The sequence below is a fragment of the Schistocerca cancellata genome, chromosome 10 (genome assembly GCF_023864275.1).
Source record: "Schistocerca cancellata isolate TAMUIC-IGC-003103 chromosome 10, iqSchCanc2.1, whole genome shotgun sequence".
Lineage (NCBI taxonomy): Eukaryota > Metazoa > Arthropoda > Insecta > Orthoptera > Acrididae > Schistocerca > Schistocerca cancellata.
The window spans coordinates 116,633,218-116,651,411 of NC_064635.1; the positions used below are offsets into that span (position 1 = coordinate 116,633,218).

Below are 18,194 nucleotides of genomic sequence, written 5' to 3' on the forward strand. Positions count from 1 at the left end.
ACACGTCTCCATTCGTCCCTCCATTCACGCCTGTCGCGACACCACTGGAGGCGGGCTGCACGATGTTGGGGCGTGAGCAGAAGATGGCCTAACGGTGTGCGGGACCGTAGCCCAGCTTCATGGAGACGGTTGCGAATGGTCCTCGCCGATACCCCAGGAGCAACAGTGTCCCTAATTTGCTGGGAAGTGGCGGTGCGGTCCCCTACGGCACTGCGTAGGATCCTACGGTCTTGGCGTGCATCCGTGCGTCGCTGCGGTCCGGTCCCAGGTTGACGGGCACGTGCACCTTCCGCCGACCACTGGCGACAACATCGATGTACTGTGGAGACCTCACGCCCCACGTGTTGAGCAATTCGGCGGTACGTCCACCCAGCCTCCCGAATGCCCACTATACGCCCTCGCTCAAAGTCCGTCAACTGCACATACGGTTCACGTCCACGCTGTCGCGGCATGCTACCAGTGTTAACGACTGCGATGGAGCTCCGTATGCCACGGCAAACTGGCTGACACTGACGGCGGCGGTGCACAAATGCTGCGCAGCTAGCGCCATTCGACGGCCAACACCGCGTTTCCTGGTGTGTCCGCTGTGCCGTGTGTGTGATCATTGCTTGTACAGCCCTCTCGCAGTGTCCGGAGCACGTATGGTGGGTCTGACACACCGGTGTCAATGTGTTCTTTTTTCCAGTTCCAGGAGTGTATTTACAAACTAGACATAGCAAATTAAGTCTTAATTGATACCGCTGCAGAGAACATCTCTGTTCTCTGTGACTGCCAAACCAGCTCTGACCGTACAGCCAAACAACTTCATCAACCATCCAGGTTGGGCACAGTCCGAAGATCACCGTCTGCTTTTTTGTTTAGCAGTTGTTTATTATTCTGCTGGTTATTAATACCTGTAAAATAGTGGAATGACTGCACACTATTGAGAGATGCTTTAATTTGAAACACAAGTAAATATGCTGTTTAGTTCATCTAGTATTGATAACAGAAGATTATAGTTTTGGTGCGTAACTTCCGACTGCAGCACCCAGTCGCGGAGAAGGACTGCAGTTTTGGCAGTCTTTCTCACAATACCCATACCGAGCAGACCATCTGTCTCTGGTACCTCACACTACATTGTGTCATCTTGTCACTGCTGCCTTATCAGCTGCTCCATAAAGAGCTTGTTCTACCTAAATATGATGGCTGGAAAGCCAGAAATATTACAACTTTACAAATAAGTTAATGCGTTAAATATTTGACATTGAACATGTAAGCGAGAGAAAAGTTAGAGGAGATCTGCAATTACAAATGGTTCAAATGGCTCTAAGCACTATGGGACTTAACATCTGAGGTCACCAGTCCCCTAGACTTAGAACTACTTAAACCTAACTAACCTAAGGACATCCACACCTGAGGCAGGATATGAACCTGCGACCATAGAAGCAGCATGGTTCCGGACTGAAGTGCCTAGAACTGCTTGGCCACAACGGCCAGCTGAAATTATATTTAAATGTTTTCATTAGTTCCTGAAGTATTCTCATTAAATACTGAATGACTATAGTCTGGGGAATTTGCATTCCACTTTAAGAAAAACCTACTTTTTCATGCATCTTATTGTTTATGATATAATTTACTATGTGCTAGACAATGATATGATTTTGCAGGTACATTCAGTGGTATAAATGGATACTCTCTGACAAATGTAGTGTGAGCAGTTAATAGTAAAGAAATAAGAATTAAAATGTTGTGCCTTATACAGAAGTTCAATTGCATGAACAGAGAAAATGTAGAAAGCGATGATTTTTTTTTTCCTTTCATCACTTTCAGTGATAGTGGTGGTGAGGGAGTGGTGGGATGTGGGCCCTTCTGAGGAAAAGTTTTGTAAAGGTCTGAAATTGTGTGTAAAATTTGCTGTAAGTCACTAAGTGCTCTCATTCTCAAACACTGGATAAATACAGTCTGGGTATTTTTGAGCTGTGTGTTATACTGACTTTCCCAAGTGTAATACTGTTTTACACTTTTAACACAGGTTTTTACCTCTTAATCAGTAGATTATGACAGCATTAATAATTTTTGAAATCAGTCAATAATTATATGACATATTGAAAATCAAATTTTTTTGCCCCTGGAAAATGTTAGATAGGCAACCTGCAACAGGTATAATACACCATGAACCTTCATAGACGTTTAGTAATAGAGATCACTGAGAAGCAAAGAGTGGCACACTGATAATGCAGTAATTCAGTTTGTGAATATTATTATATTGAATTAGGTAACATGGATTAAAACTCAATGTTTTGATTCTGTTAGGAACAACGACTTTCAGAGCTGGCTGAACGACTGGCACTAAAGGAAGAAGTGGAACGAGAGAGGATTATCAGTGAATCCCGGTGTCGACTGGATGCTATCAGGGTCAACACAGAGCAGCAGGAGCGTATTCTCAGGTAAAATGCTGTGCAGTAATTATTTTACTTGCGGTTCACTAGAACAACTGCTGAGAAGATTTTCAGTAGCTCTCACATAACTCTATTGCCGGCACAAAACCATTGAGTGCTGTGTGGTCAATATAATGAGTGTGCACTGTCATCAAAATTCAAACTATGATATTAGAGAAGGGAGAAAATTTTGCCTTATGGCACATGAATGGCATCAATATTAATTGAAATTTGTTTTTGTTACTTTGGTTTGTTATTATTCAACAACAACAGCAGTAGCAGTAGCAGTAGTAGTAATAATAGTAATAGAAGTACTCATCTGTGGATCACTTTTACAAGGATATTGTATATGTTATGATAAAACTGTTTTGCATATCGCATACATTTCACAAAATTTTCACATATTTCACATGTATTTGTATACATATTTCGTCTGTATCTCTAATGAATTTTGGCCTGCAGTTTCATCTGAATTCTGAAGAAACTTGTAACACTGCCAGTAACTGTCAAAATGTATCTGTGGTACTGAATTGTATGGCATGATCTTTGGCCTCAAAATACAGTGTGGTTGATGTTTTGAGCAACACAGATGAGAGAGATTGTGGTTCATAGTTTTAAAGCATAGCATGTCAACTAACTGTAGGAAATAAATACCAACAGGCCACTTTTGGTCATTTCTACATGTCGCCCCTTCTGATCATCAGTCCCATCCCAAGCAGTAGTAGGGGAATCTTAGTCTTTTTTATGCAAATAATAAGTCATGTACTTACCAGATTTGGTTGAAATTGCTTCTTGCATTCCTGAGCTATGCTTTTATGTTACAGCCTTTCAGCCAAAACCCTCTGCCATAGGGGTGCTAGGAGTGTCTTACCATCCCAGTAAATTTTTCCTGGTAACAAGCCATGTGTGTGCCAGTTGTATCAGTCATTACAGAGACATGCTGTTTTATCACCATCTGCACACCACCTTAAATTGTTTACTGAGTATCTCTGTGATGGTTTTTCTGGGTAATGGCAATATGTTAGCTGGAGGGTAGGCTTCTAACATCAAAATGCCTTTTTCCTGTTACCTGTGCCTTGGCTGTCTCTCTCTCTCTCTCTCTCTCTCTCTCTCTTTCTCTCTTTCTCTCTCCCCAAATTGATATCCAGCAATACCATATACGCCTTATACCATTGACTTCTCCTCTTTTTTGGCATGCTGCTGAGTGCTGAAAATTCGCAAATAGACTACTTCTGTCCACACTACTAAATGAGAGAATTTTCTTCTTTTATAAACCTTGTACATTATACCAACTTTTTACACTCGGGAAATGAATTCAAACAGTGCTCTGTCTGCAATTATGCATTGAATTTCTTTTGTTCTGTAACCTCTTTTGTGCATTGTCACAGTATTTTTCTTCCATGGAGGTTGGTGCAAGTCTTAGGTGGGTGTCCGCTGCACAGAGAAAACCTTGAGAACAGCATGTGTGGTCAAACGTGAGCCACCACGTGCATTGCCCTGCCCAATAGCAATGTTGTCCCCATTGCCGTTCAGTTAACATGCACTTACAGAGAAACCCCATGCTCAACAAGCATGTCCTACCTTCAGAACTACGTTAAATAAATTTTTTTCAGCAGCTGACAATCATCATTCGACGGTCATAAATACGTTGTGTAACACATAATTTTATATGTCCCATACCTCCAACTGTAGGGGTAAAACATCATTCTGACTATCTCCAGTAAGTCTACCAACCCTATACCATGAATTTGATACTGGTATTGGTTGTTATCTAATACTTTTACATGTCACATCTTGTTACCCCAACCCTCACTCCTAGCTGTGATTGGATATGTTACCCACACAACACTTTTGTTTGAATAATTGTACAAATAATGAGTGATGTATATACAAAATTTGTTTGAAATTCCTCTGGATGTTCCTGAATTAGCTTCTTGTCACCCCCTTTTCACCTCCACCTGTATCGGTGATAGGGGGTTCTTTCCCCTACAGAAACCTTCAGGGGCATGAGCACAACAATTCACCAAAGTTTCATTATAATTGGACAAATGGTTTATAAACCCATAGGAAACAAATGAACAAATATTCATTTTTATATATTACTTTTCTTTTCAATAAATATAGAATTTCTATGAGGGACCTTGTGATCACACAACTTGCACACTATGCATGCAGTTAATGGTGACTTTGTTAAAATACTCAGAATCTTTTGTATGTAATTGCTCTCAGATATCTTCAAATCTATGAAGGTGACTTTTTCAAGCTTTTTTGATAATTGCATTGTACTGCTTCAGGAAAACTGCAAAGACATTATTTCATAGTGTGGAAACATGGTGCTGCACTGTTTCTTCATTTGTCTGTGTGTGTCTTGCACTGACACAGCATCTGTTGCCTGGGTGCTTTTTGCCACAACTACTTGTCGAGCACATCCTCAGGTTTGAGGCCTGTCATTTGCGTGTCATTCTTGGCCTTATCTAACCCTGACTACTTGGTATCTGGATCTTAATAGAGTAGTTTTCGCCACAGATTTGTCTTCACTTCTGATGCTTGCCCGTACCACATGAGGCTATTTCTCTTAATTTAATGGTGAATGCTGTCACTCCCATCTGTTACCTTGCATATTCATTGTACATACAATACATCCTTGTAACTCCCATGGAACAACACAACATTTTCATTTTGTATAATAATGTAAGTGAAATGTTAACTCAATCTGTGAAATAGTTTGGTTTATACAACTTCTCAAAGCAGTTGTCTCATGTGTTGTAATGTTTTTGTGTCTGTTATTCACAAAGTTCGGATTTTATCTTGAGCAGTGAATGCTAAATATTATACTAATCACTTTATGTCAACTGTGACTGTGTCAGTTTATGGCCTTCTTCTCAGAATTTTGCAGCTTCTGCTGGAAGATGAGAATTCAGCACAGTATTCATTTTCATAAATAAATGTGGCCCTCTTCATAGAGACATAAGCAGTGTTTTCTTCAAGTGTAATACAATAGTCTTCTCACGACAACAGGTGATTGTGCAAGAACATTCCCAAGGATTTTGTAACTCAGAATGTGAAGTTCACTCTCAGCTTGACAGTTGTCAGTACTAATTATAGTACAATCTTCTTTTGTCTTCCAAAGTCTTCTTCTGGCGCAGTGGTTAGTACACTGGACTCACATTCAGGAGGATGATGGTTCAAACCACCATCCGGCCCTCCTGATTTAGGTTTTTGGTGATTTCCCTAAATCTTAGCAGGGAAATGCTGGGATGATTCCTTTGAAAGGGCATGGCCAGTTTCCTAGCCCTTTCTTCCCTAATCTCAGCTTGTGCTCCATCCTTAATGACTTTGTTGTCAACGAGACACTATAATCTCCCCCTCCTCCTCCCCTTCAAAAGTTGATCCTAGCACTGTTCACCTTTTGCTTGTATTTCTGGGCCAGTGCACTGCTGTTGCTTGGCCCAGTGATACAAAATGGGTACACAAAGTTACTGCAACCGGCACCTCACCTTCAAGATGCGTGTTGTCTCTCAGTGTCATTCACCACATGAAAAACAAATAATAAATTTGCACGGTAGTCATGCTTTTTTTATTAAACCACTTTATCATTGCTGAGTATCATCTGTTGGAATTTTATATGTAGTGTTGCACATCACTTCTGCTGTTTTCAAGTGTATAAACTGGAATATTGTGTCACTACGAAATTCTTTGATTTGGTTATGCGATTACCAAGAGGCAGAATGGCTAGCTAGAACTTACCTCCTGAGTCAGAATTTTAGTGCTGACAGTAGACAGCCACCTGAAGGTAAACACTAACTATCCATTCTGTCTCTTTATGCTCTCATAGTTTTTCAAGTGAGATTGTAAAAAACAGTACATTCATGACAAATATGACATCATTTTAAAAAATTCTGTGGTACTGTGATATGAATTAGAATAGATTGCTACTCACAACATAGAGTTGGCATTAGGCAGTAGATAGGCACATTTAAAATTACATTTAAGTGTAGAGTAAATGTAGTTTATTTTTAAATGTGCTTTTGGGCAGGGCACCCATTGGAATGGCAATAAGAAGTGGTCTTGTGCATGGTATGGCACAAGGTATTTGTCTAGTGTACAGCTTCAGGTGGAATTTACACAGTATAATGAAGCATCACCTTGTGGACTAATGCAATATAACTGATTCTTACAGTATGCCATGCCACTGCCAGGAGACAACAGTATGATTCACTTTTCCCATATGCAACTTGTGTGCCGAAGACAGTTTACGAAAGGTTCTTCTTTGGTTGCGTGATTGTCCTTGTACCTAATAAAATAAAAATGACTCTGAGTTCATTATTCATTTTGTTGGCTTGGGGAGAACTATCCAGGCATTTACACTCAAAGCAATGCTGATTACAGCAACAGGAATGCTCAAGATAAAGTGCCGGTAAAGATGGAAAGTGAAATATTGTAGGCAGGTAGAGTAATTGAACTTAATTTTATTTATTTGTGAAGGAAAAGGAAAACAGGAAACTAAATAAAATATGGAAGGTAGTTTCTGTAAAATGTATGAAAATCTCTTTATTGATTTCAGCATGTAGCTACTTAGCTATTTTTTTCTGAATTGACAGTACTCCACTTGGGCTAAGAAAGGAACTGCAAAGCTGATTTCTGAACTCCATGACATTGTTTGTAGATCACTGTTGGTTTTCTGGATTTTGATGTGAGTTATCAGTAGGGTGGTCTACATGATACTGCACAGATGTGATAAAATGTAAGCCATTGTAAATCCACACAAAGCTATGAAACAAACAAATAGCTTGAAGTATATCACAATTTATTGAAGTAGCCAATACCTTTGTTTCCTTTCTCACTAATGTACCAAAAGGACATTGTACAGACCTTTAGATAATCCACAAAATGTATGCTTTCCATTATTTAATTGTCTGTGAGAATATATGCTCATTATGTGTTTTGTGAGAGGAAAGGCTTCACCAGTGACAAAATAATAAGAAAATTTGCAGTCTTCTTCCAGCAAAGGTGTGGGTTCTGGAGGGGGAGCAGCCTCCCAACAATGCTTTACCAAAAGAACATTCTTTTAATAGTCTCCCATCATTGTTTCAGACATATTCTCCAAAGTCAACTGATAAAAATAGTCCATTTGCATCTGAAACAATTAACAAGACTATTGATTATAATTATAAAATATTGATCCAGATATAGCAGGAGATTTACTGTGGTGTGCATTCTGTTGAAACTGCCAATACAGTTTGGTATATTCCATAGTTTCCAGTAACGATACGCTGTTTTCTGTTCTTATTGAGTTGGTATTGGTAAAAATAAGGAAAAAAATCAAAGCAAGCAATGCTTCACATTCTGGTCCAAATGGGAGAAGAAGGTATGAGTGGAGGGTGGGTAGGTCAGGGTCCTGGGGTAGGCGAAGAGGTGGATGTGGGGCAGGGATCAGCAGAGATTGAGGTCAGGATGAATACAGGATCGAAGGATGTGTTGTGAGGACAGCTCCTGCCTACACAATTTGGAGAAGCTGGTGTTGTCCGGAAGGGTCTAGGTGATACAAGTTGTGATGCAGCCATTGAAATGGAGCAGATAATGCTCAGCACCTGTTCCACCATTTGGTGATCAGCTCCACACTCTGCCACAGTTTGGTTGTGGCCATTTGCTCGAGTGGACTGCTGGTTAGTGATTGTGCCTACATAAAATACTGTGCAAACATTGCAGGAGAGCTGACTGCTTTCACTGGTGCCTGTTACAGGATAAGATAAGCCTGTGATGCGACTGAATAAGGATGTGCTGTTTGGGTGCATTGGACAGATATTGTAGCTAGGTCTTCCACAAAGACAAGGGGCACGGAGTGAGTGTGGCTGAAGGACAGACAAGGATATTGCGTGGATTAGGTGTACAGCGGAATACCACTTTCAGAGGGATGAAAAGGATTATGTGTAGACTGCTGCTCATTTCCAGTTGTAACAATAAGCCCTTGTGAATAATACAGTTAATTTATTCCTGTCCAGGGTGGTATCAGGTAATGCAGCTGGTTTCAGGAGCTAGTGGATGGATTAGGGGTGTGGGGAATCTGTCTGTGGTCTAGGTTTGTGGGATAGTGCATGTCTGAAAAGGTTTCAAACAGTGGAAAATCCAGGATGGAATGTAATAATATTATGAGAAGGAAAGTTGACACTCACCGTATAGCGGAGATGCTGGTCGCGGATAGGCACAACAAAAAGATTTTCACACTTAAAGCTTTCGGCCAGTGGCCTTTGTCAACAATAGACACACATACTCACAAACACGACTGCAGTCTCAGACAACTGAGATTGCAGTCATGTGTTTCAGCTGCATTTGTGTGAGTATGTGTGTGTGTATGTGTGTCTGTTGTTGACAAAGGTCATTTAGCAAAGGCTTTAAGTGTGAAAATCTTTTTGTTGTGCCTACCTGTGACTCAGCATCTCTGTTATATGGTGTCTGAAAAGGTTTCAGTCAGACAGTCGATATGCTGGGTGAGGAAATTATCATCATGACAGATGCTCTGTCTTTGAATGGCCAGACTACATGGGAGTGAGTTTTAGTGTGAGAGATATTAAAATGCAGAGACTACTGATGATTGGGCCTGGACAAGGAAGCCGAGCAGGTGTGTATGTATGTCCATACATATATCTGTATGTTTGTGAGTATATGTGCCCAACAGCTGTGAAGAAGGATTCATTCTAAAGCTATCAATGTTTGCAGCCTTGCTTATGTGCCTATCAGTGACTCATCTGCTGGGGTATATGTTGAGTTTCTACCTTTACTCCTTCCATTATTTATATTCTATCAGGGACTTACCTTTATTGTATCCATGTTGTTTCACAAAGTTCTCATATGTGTACTGTGTGTGATATACTGCTTTTCAATGGCAGTGCTCTCTGTCTTGTTATGCTAAACCCTAAGAAGTCACAGGTCATTGTAATATAACACTGAAAGTAGATAAGCAGACATTTTTGTGAAATAGTTTCTCCATTACCTGATGGTATCCAATTACTGTATCATAGAAACAGTAAAAAGTCTTGGTATAAGCGTAAAGTCAAGTTGCAGACAGGCACAATTAAAAGACACTGACATAAAGCTTTCGGCCACAGCCTTCATCAGCAGAAGAGAAGCACATACCATTCACACACACAAGTAAAATGCATTGTGGCCCGAGATAATGTAATTGACATCTTGACATGTCTTCTTTATGGTAAGTAGCAATGTGTCTTTTCCTGCATTGTTGATATTTCCACGTGCAGTTTCCATTGTTTGATCAAATTAAACAACAAATTACTGCTTTCAAAACTTTACTACTGTGATGTAGTTCATCACACCCCGGGTAGTGAAAATTCCATGAAACTGAGCTAGCTATAAGCTTTTTTGGAAGATATGTTTGTCACATTTGGTTTTCAATGTGTGAGTCCTACCTATGCTTGTTTAGGTTGGATGTGACCAGAAAAGTGACATGATTTTTACATTCTCTGTTTACTTCGTGGTAAATGGTGTCCTCAACACCTCTTCTCATCAAATATCAGATACCTATGATCATTGCATTACTGCTGTACCTGATTAGATACATCCAGCATCTTGGCTGTACCTTTGCATAACACTAAATCTTTCTCCACTTCCTTCTCCGTTTTAACTAAATGACTGTGGAGCAGATTATGCTGTGACCTGTGTATTATTCGAAACCACTCTACATTCGAGAGGAGATAAACCTTAATCTTTTATCATTGGCATAGTCTCCCTCTCCACATATATCAGCTACTTTCTTTCAGTTCAACAGGGAACTAGTATCTCTGTCACATTGTAAACTGTCCCTGCTCTTCTCACCCCTTTCTATTTTTGTTTACTCCCTTCCATCTCATTTGCTAATTGTGGCTGGCTCTGAGGGCTACGCGACTTAACTTCTGAGGTCATCAGTTGCCTAGAACTTAGAACTAATTCAACCTAACTAACCTAAGGACATCACACACATCCATGCCCGAAGCAGGATTCGAACCTGCGACCGTAGCAGTCACTCGGCTCCAGACTGTAGCGCCTAGAACCGCACGGCCACTTCGGCCGGCTTTCCTAATTGTCCCCTATTAGTTCTCACTCTTCTTGTGATAGTGTATGGCAGCTGGTGAGACTTATTGGAATTTGGTTGATTTACTTATAAGAGAAAATCAACAGATAAAACAAACACAGCTGTCAGGTAAGTATGGAAGGTCACAAGAGTGTGTACAGGCTGTTAATCGCAGAAAACTGTGTGCATGGTAGCTGCCTCAAATGCTTACTCCTGCTATGAAACAGAGAAGATTGCAACCCCAAAAACAAGAGAGTGCCAATGGAATTCTGCTACAAAGGATTACCAATGCTAAAACAATTCAAGATGGTGCCGTCAGCTGGCAAAGTCGTGCTTGTAGTGTTCTGGGATGTTCAAGACACCACCATAAACACTTGCAAGTCCCTCAGAAAACTGAAAGTACAAATTCGAAGGGTTTGTCCACACCTGGAGTACTCTGTCCTTCAGCATGACAATGCCAAGCCAGACACGAGCACTGCAACATCTGCAGCAATCCGATGCCTTGGGTACACTGTCGTTGGTCATCCTCCGTACACTCATACTTGCCCCACCCTATTTTCATCTGCTTTCAAAACTTAAAGAACACCTTTGAGAGGTTTATTATGATAGTGATGAAGCGGTGCAAACAGAGGTGAGGTGGTGGCTCTGTCAATAAAGTCGAACATTCTACAGTGATAGTATCAACAAACTGGCCTCTCATTGGGAGAAATGTGATTGTCACCAGGGTGACTATGTTGAGAAGAAGTATGTAGACATTAAGAATAAAGAGATAGAATGTTCATAACATTTGTTTTATTCATTATTTTTCACATAAAAAAGTGGCATTACTTTTTAGCATACCCCGCATATGCACGTTTGTGTGTGTGTGTGTGTGTGTGTGTGTGTGTGTGTGCACTATGATCGTTCATTATCATCATCATCATCATGATCATTACATATTGCTCATATATTATAAAAGTTATAGTATTCACTCAATGATGATGCCTGCTTATATTTTGAAGACAGAAATAAATTCATAAATTAATAAATATTGTATCTGAACTTCAGGGCAGAGTGCGAAGTGAGGCTGCAGCAGTTAGAAGCAGACTGCAGGGCACGGCTGGAGGCATCGCAACGGGCGCGCGCCGAGGAGATGGCGAGGATAGAGGCGGAGGATGAGGCACAGCTGCGGGAGGCGCGCGCACGGCTTGCTGCCAAGCAGGCGGAGCTGCAGCGACAGGTGGATGCTGCGATCGCCGAGAGGGAGGCCCTCCTGGCCAAGCACAGGAAGGTAGGTGGCTGGCACCACTTTGTCACCTCACTGTGTACAGATCAAAGTCACTGACTTACAGAAAATGAGTCTTGTTATGAATGTACTGAAAAACTGCCTGCTAAGGTACTTTACAGCACTTCTTAATATATTATAGATCCTTTGAACAATAAACATGCCCAGTGATTGGAAGAAAGCAAGGGCACATCCATCTGGAATAAGAGTAACAGAAGTGATCCATAGAATTATCATCTAATCTCATTTGCAGCTGTAAAAACCCTAGAACATACTATGAGCTCAAACACTGTGAGGTATCTCGATCAGAATGACCTCCCCCGTGCCGACCGACCCAGATTCTGAAAACAGTGATCGTGTGAAACCCAACTTGCACTTCTCTCACATGACATCCTGAAAGACACTGATTGAGGCAATCAGGTGAACGCAGGATTCCTCACTTTCTGAAAAGTATTTGACTTGAAACTGTTCTACACTTGTTATCAAAAGTATGATTCTATGCGGTACTGAGGGAAATTTGTGACTGGATTGAGGATTTCTTGAAACAGAGAGGATGGACCTATAATCTCAGAAGGAGTCTTTGGCAGAAAAGAAATATATTAAGATATGTCCCAGGAAAGTGTGTTGGAACCATTGCTGCTCATGTTGTATATTAGTAAACTCATAGGTAATCTTATAGAAAACTCTGATTCTTTGCAAGTAGCTATGTATAATGAAGCATTATCTGAAAAATGATGCACAAATATCCATCCATATCTTGATAAGATTAACAGTTGTTGAAAGAATGCCAACTTGCTGTGAATGTTCAAAAATACAAAATTTTGCACTTCACAAAGCAAAAAAAAAAATGTAATATCCTGTGACTACAACATCAAGTCACAACTGCAGTTGATCAACTCATACAAATACCTGAGTGTAACAGTTTGTAGGGATATGAGGAAGAATTACCACATACGCTCAGTCATAGATAAAGCAGTTGTGAGACTTCAGTTTGTTTGTGGAATACCTTAGAAAACTGGGAAAACACAATTATTTTGCTTACATGTAACCCATCGTATAATACTGCTGAAGTGTGGGCGACCCCTACTAGATGGGATTAACAGGGGATACCGAATGTATACAGAAAAGGACAAGGCAAAATCCTACAAGTTTGTTTGCCTAGCAGGAAAGCAACACAGAAATATTGAAAAGCCAAAACTGGCAAATTCCATTAATCCCACAAAATCCTACTTATTAAGTTTTGAGCACCAGCAGTAAGTTCATAGTCTAGATCTATTCTTTATCTCATATGTAACTCTCCCATAGGAATCATGAAAACAGGATTAGACTAATTACAGCATACACAAAGGACTTAACAGCCATTCTGCCTGTGCTCCATATGGAAAGAAACTCCAATGTGTTTACCACACTAAGTACCCTCTGCTATGCACTTCACAGCTGTTTGTGGAATATGTACATAAATCTAGAGGTAGAAGAGATCAAATAATTGAACTATGCTTTACTTAATGTTGAAAATTCTTAACTTATAATGCCCAGCACAAATTGTGTGTTTCAGAATAGGTTTATCATCCCTTATATGTAGTACTATTATTTTGTGTGCGTGTGTGTGTGTGTGTGTGTGTGTGTGTGTGTGTGTGTGTGTGTTTAGAAGAGGGAGGAGAGAGTCATTGAAATAGTGAAGCTTAAAACTGTTTATGCATGTAAAATGAAAGAGAAACCCTTAACGAATCATCTAAATGGTCAGTGTTTTGCCATATTTTCTGCTGAGAGTATGTATTATAATACAATAATTTGTTCCATACCATAGTGAGAGGTCACAATCATAAACCATGGAAAATGCAGATAACTAACTATTATCAAGTAGGAGTACTTCTGTACAATGATGGTAATGGTGTGTACATGTTTGCAACTTGTCTTGAAAATGGGGAATACTCAAGGAATTCTTAGAGACTCTAGGGGGAGCTGAACAGTTTATTGGTGGAAATAAATGCTCTGATTCATTTTGGCACAAACACTGTGAGGTTCTGTATCAAAAACAATAGCGTGTGGAGTCATGTAAGAAAATGTTTAAGAAGTGCATTTGATTGTAATATTTGTTGGTTGATTGCAGCCACTTTCAGCATACTTGCAGATGTTGGCAAACTTTATTACCCTTCATGGCTTCTCAAGCTCCAGGTCTGTCTCCCACTTAACAACTGTGAGTGTCCAGAAAGTAATATTTTTGTGAAAATTTTTCATCATTCCACATAGAAGCCAGTTTTTTTTTAATTGTACAAAAAATTATGTATATGGATCCGTATTTGAACATGAATATTGTATATCAGCATTGAATATTGAGGCTTTCATTCTTTTTATACTAATTTTGATAGAGAATATAGTACTTTGTCAACTTTCTCGCAGTGCCGTACTTAAAGTCAGTGATCGTTGTACTGTGAAGAATGTCCCGTTTGAAATGTTGATATTGTACTCGACTTATATTACATTTGAGTGACCACATTCTAATATACTACATGGCAACTCAAAAGATTTTATTTGCATCCTCAAAAACTACTAAAGTAAAACTTGTTGTCACACACAGTCAAAAATCTCAAAAATGATTGAGAAAAATTTAGAATTTTCACCTGGAAGTCTCATGACTTTGATGAAACAAAACTGCCAGCCTGTTGTAGATTTTGCTTTGGCTGGCATTTTAGTATTGTACTGTTATTCGTGGCCACATATTGTGAAGTATAGGTGTAGAGCTTTGATCTCTGAGTGGGAAACATGAAGTAGTTTTTGTTTTGGAACTGTACACACACTGAAAATTTTTTCCCACTAATTAAGCAGAATTTTGATACAGGGTGCTTCAGAGACACTCCTGCTACTTCACAATTTAATGAATATTTATTGTGATAATTCACACAGCTGTTATTTAAAGTTTTTAGAAAATGTATCAATTATTTCATATTTTTTAAAAGATTTGTTGCAACTACCAAAACTAAATTCAATTTCTGGCCAAAGCCCTTCAGCATGTCAGGTTTAACCATTATTAACCAATAAATCTGTTGTAAATCTGCTAATAAAGTGCTTACCTTATTTGAACACTGCTTTCCCCCAAAACTTACCAAGGTTAGAGCAAAGTCTACAAAGAAGCCATGGATTACTCGAGGAATAGGGGTATCTTGTAAAACAAAAAGAAAACTGTATCTGTCAATCCGCAACATTTCCAATGTTGATGCTATAGCACATTATAGGAAATACTGCAAAATATTAAAGACTGTAATACGGATGTCAAAGCAAATATATTACAAGGAAAAGATAGTCATATCAGATAACAAAATAAAGACAATATGGGATATAGTGAAGGAGGAGACCGGTAGAACCAGACATGAAGAGGAACAAATAGCATTAAGAGTAAATGATACATTGGTGACAGATGTGTATAGTGTTGCAGAACTTTTTAACAAACATTTTATAACTGTCACTGAAAAGATGGGGTTGTCAGGTTCGGTAGATGCTGCTATGGATTACCTTAGACCAGACATTTCAAGTAACTTCCATAATATGAATTTGACCCTCACTACCCCAACAGAAATAATGTCCATCATAAAATCTTTAAAATCAAAAACATCTAGTGGGTATGATGAAATATCAACAAAGTTAATTAAAGAATGTGATTCTGAGCTAAGTAACATATTAAGCTATCTGTGTAACCAGTTGTTTATCAGTGGAATATTTCCTGAATGGCTGAAATATGCTGAAGTTAAGCCACTGTTTAAGAAGGGAGATAAAGAAATAGCATCAAATTTCCATCCAATTTCACTGTTGCCAGCATTCTCAAAAATTTTCGAAAGAGTAATGTACAGTCGTCTTTATAACCACCTTATCTCAAATAACATACTGTCAAAGTCACAGTTTGGATTTCTAAAAGGTTCTGATATTGAGAAGGCTATCTACACTTACAGTGAAAATGTGCTTAATTCATTAGACAAAAAATTGCAGGCAACTGGTATATTTTGTGATCTGTCAAAGGCATTTGACTGTGTAAATCACAATATCCTTTTAAGTAAACTAGAATATTATAGTGTAACAGGAAATGCCGCAAAATGGTTCAAATCTTATATCTCTGGCAGGAAACAAAGGGTGTTATTAGGAAAGAGACATGTATCAAGCTATCAGGCATCATCCAACTGGGAACTAATTACATGTGGGGTCCCACAAGGTTCCATTTTGGGGCCCTTACTTTTTCTTGTGTATATCAATGACCTTTCATCAGTAACATTACCAGATGCCAAGTTTGTTTTGTTTGCTGATGATACAAACATTGCAATAAATAGCAAATCAAGTGTAGTCTTAGAAAGATCAGCCAATAAAATATTTGTGGACATTAATCACTGGTTCCTAGCCAATTCTTTGTCACTAAACTTTGAAAAAACACACTACATGCAGTTCAGAACTTGTAAGGGGTGTCCCAAGAGTATATGTTTAACATACGATGACAGTAAGATAGAAGAAGTGGACAGTGTTAAATTCTTGGGATTACAGCTTGATAATAAATTCAACTGGGAGGAGCACACCACAGAACTGCTGAAGCGTCTTAACAAATCTCTGTTTGCAATGCAAATTTTGTCAGACATAGGGGATATAAAAATGAAAAAGCTGGCATACTATGCTTACTTTCATTCCATAATGTCATATGGGATTATTTTTTGGGGTAATTCATTAAGCCAAACTAAAGTTTTCCGGGCACAAAAACGTGCAGTAAGAATTATATGTGGTGTGAACTCAAGAACATCCTGCAGAAGCCTGTTTAGGGAACTAGGGATACTAACTACAGCTTCCCAATATATTTATTCCTTAATGAAATTTGTCATTAAAAATATATCACTTTTTCAAACCAACAGCTCAATTCATGGAATCAATACTAGAAATAAGAATAATCTTCACAAGGATTTAAAGTCACTTAGTCTTGTACAAAATGGTGTGCATTATTCAGGAACACACATTTTCAATAACTTGCCAGCAGCCATAAAAAGCTTAACAACCAATGAAATTCAGTTTAAGAGAAGCCTGAAGGATTTATTGGTGGCCAACTCCTTCTACTCCATTGATGAATTTCTTAGTAAAACCAACTGATTTGTATATAAGTACAACATAACTTCTGCACAATTTCAGTGCATTAATGTGTTCATTGAAAATTTGTGTGTGTGTGTGTGTGTGTGTAAGTATAATCTAACTGCTGCACCATTTCAGTGCAGTAATGTGTTCATTGTAAATAAGTATTACAGTAGTTGTATTACATGTTTATTACCTTATAAATAAACAAAAAACTTTTTATTTTAAATTCAGTGCATTAGTATTTGTAAAATGACTCTAAGTGTTCATTAAAAAATGACGATCATTCCACTTGGGACCTGTGGAATGGTACATTAGCTTATTTGTTTTAGTTGTAAATATTTGTCATATATTGTTGTTTTTCTGACATGTTCCACATCCTGGAGGACCTCCTCACTACGGATCAATTGGAATGAAAGTAAATCTAATCTAATCTAATAGGAAATTTATTACACCATTGTTTACCCATGTATGGCACAGAAACAAATATCAATGAACTGATAGTTCTAAACAGCTGAGCAACTGTCATTTTACAATATGAGCCCAGATTCGCTCACATATGTGCAGCCAGGTTATTGCCATGTGGCCACTGTAAGAAAAGCTGAGACAATTTAAGGAAGCAAGCCTCGCAAGTCCAAAGGGTATAAGCAGAGTCGTCTGTTTAAGATAATGAGTTAATATGAGAGAAGGAAAGTTGCCACTCACTATGTAGTGGAGATGCTGAGTCGCAATAGGCACAACAAAAAGATTCACACAATTATAGCTTTCAGCCAGTAAGGCCTTTGTCAGCAATAGACACACATAAACACACGCACGCGCACACACAAACTCATGCGAATGCAACTTGCACACACATCTGCAGTCTCAGACAACTGAAACCACACTGTGAGCAGCAGCACCAGTGCATGATGGGAGTGGCGACTGGGTGGGGGTATGGAAGAGGCTGGGGCGGGGAGGGAGAGGGATAGTATGGTGGGGGTGGTGGACAGTAAAGTGCTGCAGTTTAGATGGAGGGCAGGAGAGAAGGTGGGGAGGGGGTAAGTAGTGGAAAGGAGAGCAATAAAAAGAAATTAAAAGACTGGGTGTGGCAGTGAAATGGCGCCTGTGTAGTGCTGGAATGAGAACAGGGAGGGGGCTGGATGGGTGAGAACAGTGACTAACGAAGGTTGAGGCCAGGAGGGTTATGGGAATGTAGGATGTACTGCAGGGATTTCCGTGCAGTACATCCTATGAAGATAGTGGAGAACACTATTACAGCAGAACTTCTGAAACAGTCTCAAGCAGAAATAAAAAAAAAAGCTAAAACATGGAAAACAAAAAATTCCTAAGAGAGTGGAAGGTAGCCTTGATAAAT

The 18,194-nt window shown here is 39.3% G+C and overlaps 1 protein-coding gene across 1 annotated transcript in view; it reads left to right on the forward strand.

Moving 5' to 3' along the window:
• Nucleotides 1-18,194, forward strand: part of LOC126106653 (centrosomal protein of 164 kDa) — a 675,221-nt gene that overhangs the window by 544,341 nt on the left and 112,686 nt on the right. The window contains exons 13-14 of the mRNA XM_049913016.1: nt 2,293-2,426; nt 11,530-11,752. Coding sequence (XP_049768973.1) covers nt 2,293-2,426; nt 11,530-11,752 — 357 coding nt within the window. The remainder of the gene's footprint in view (nt 1-2,292; nt 2,427-11,529; nt 11,753-18,194) is intronic.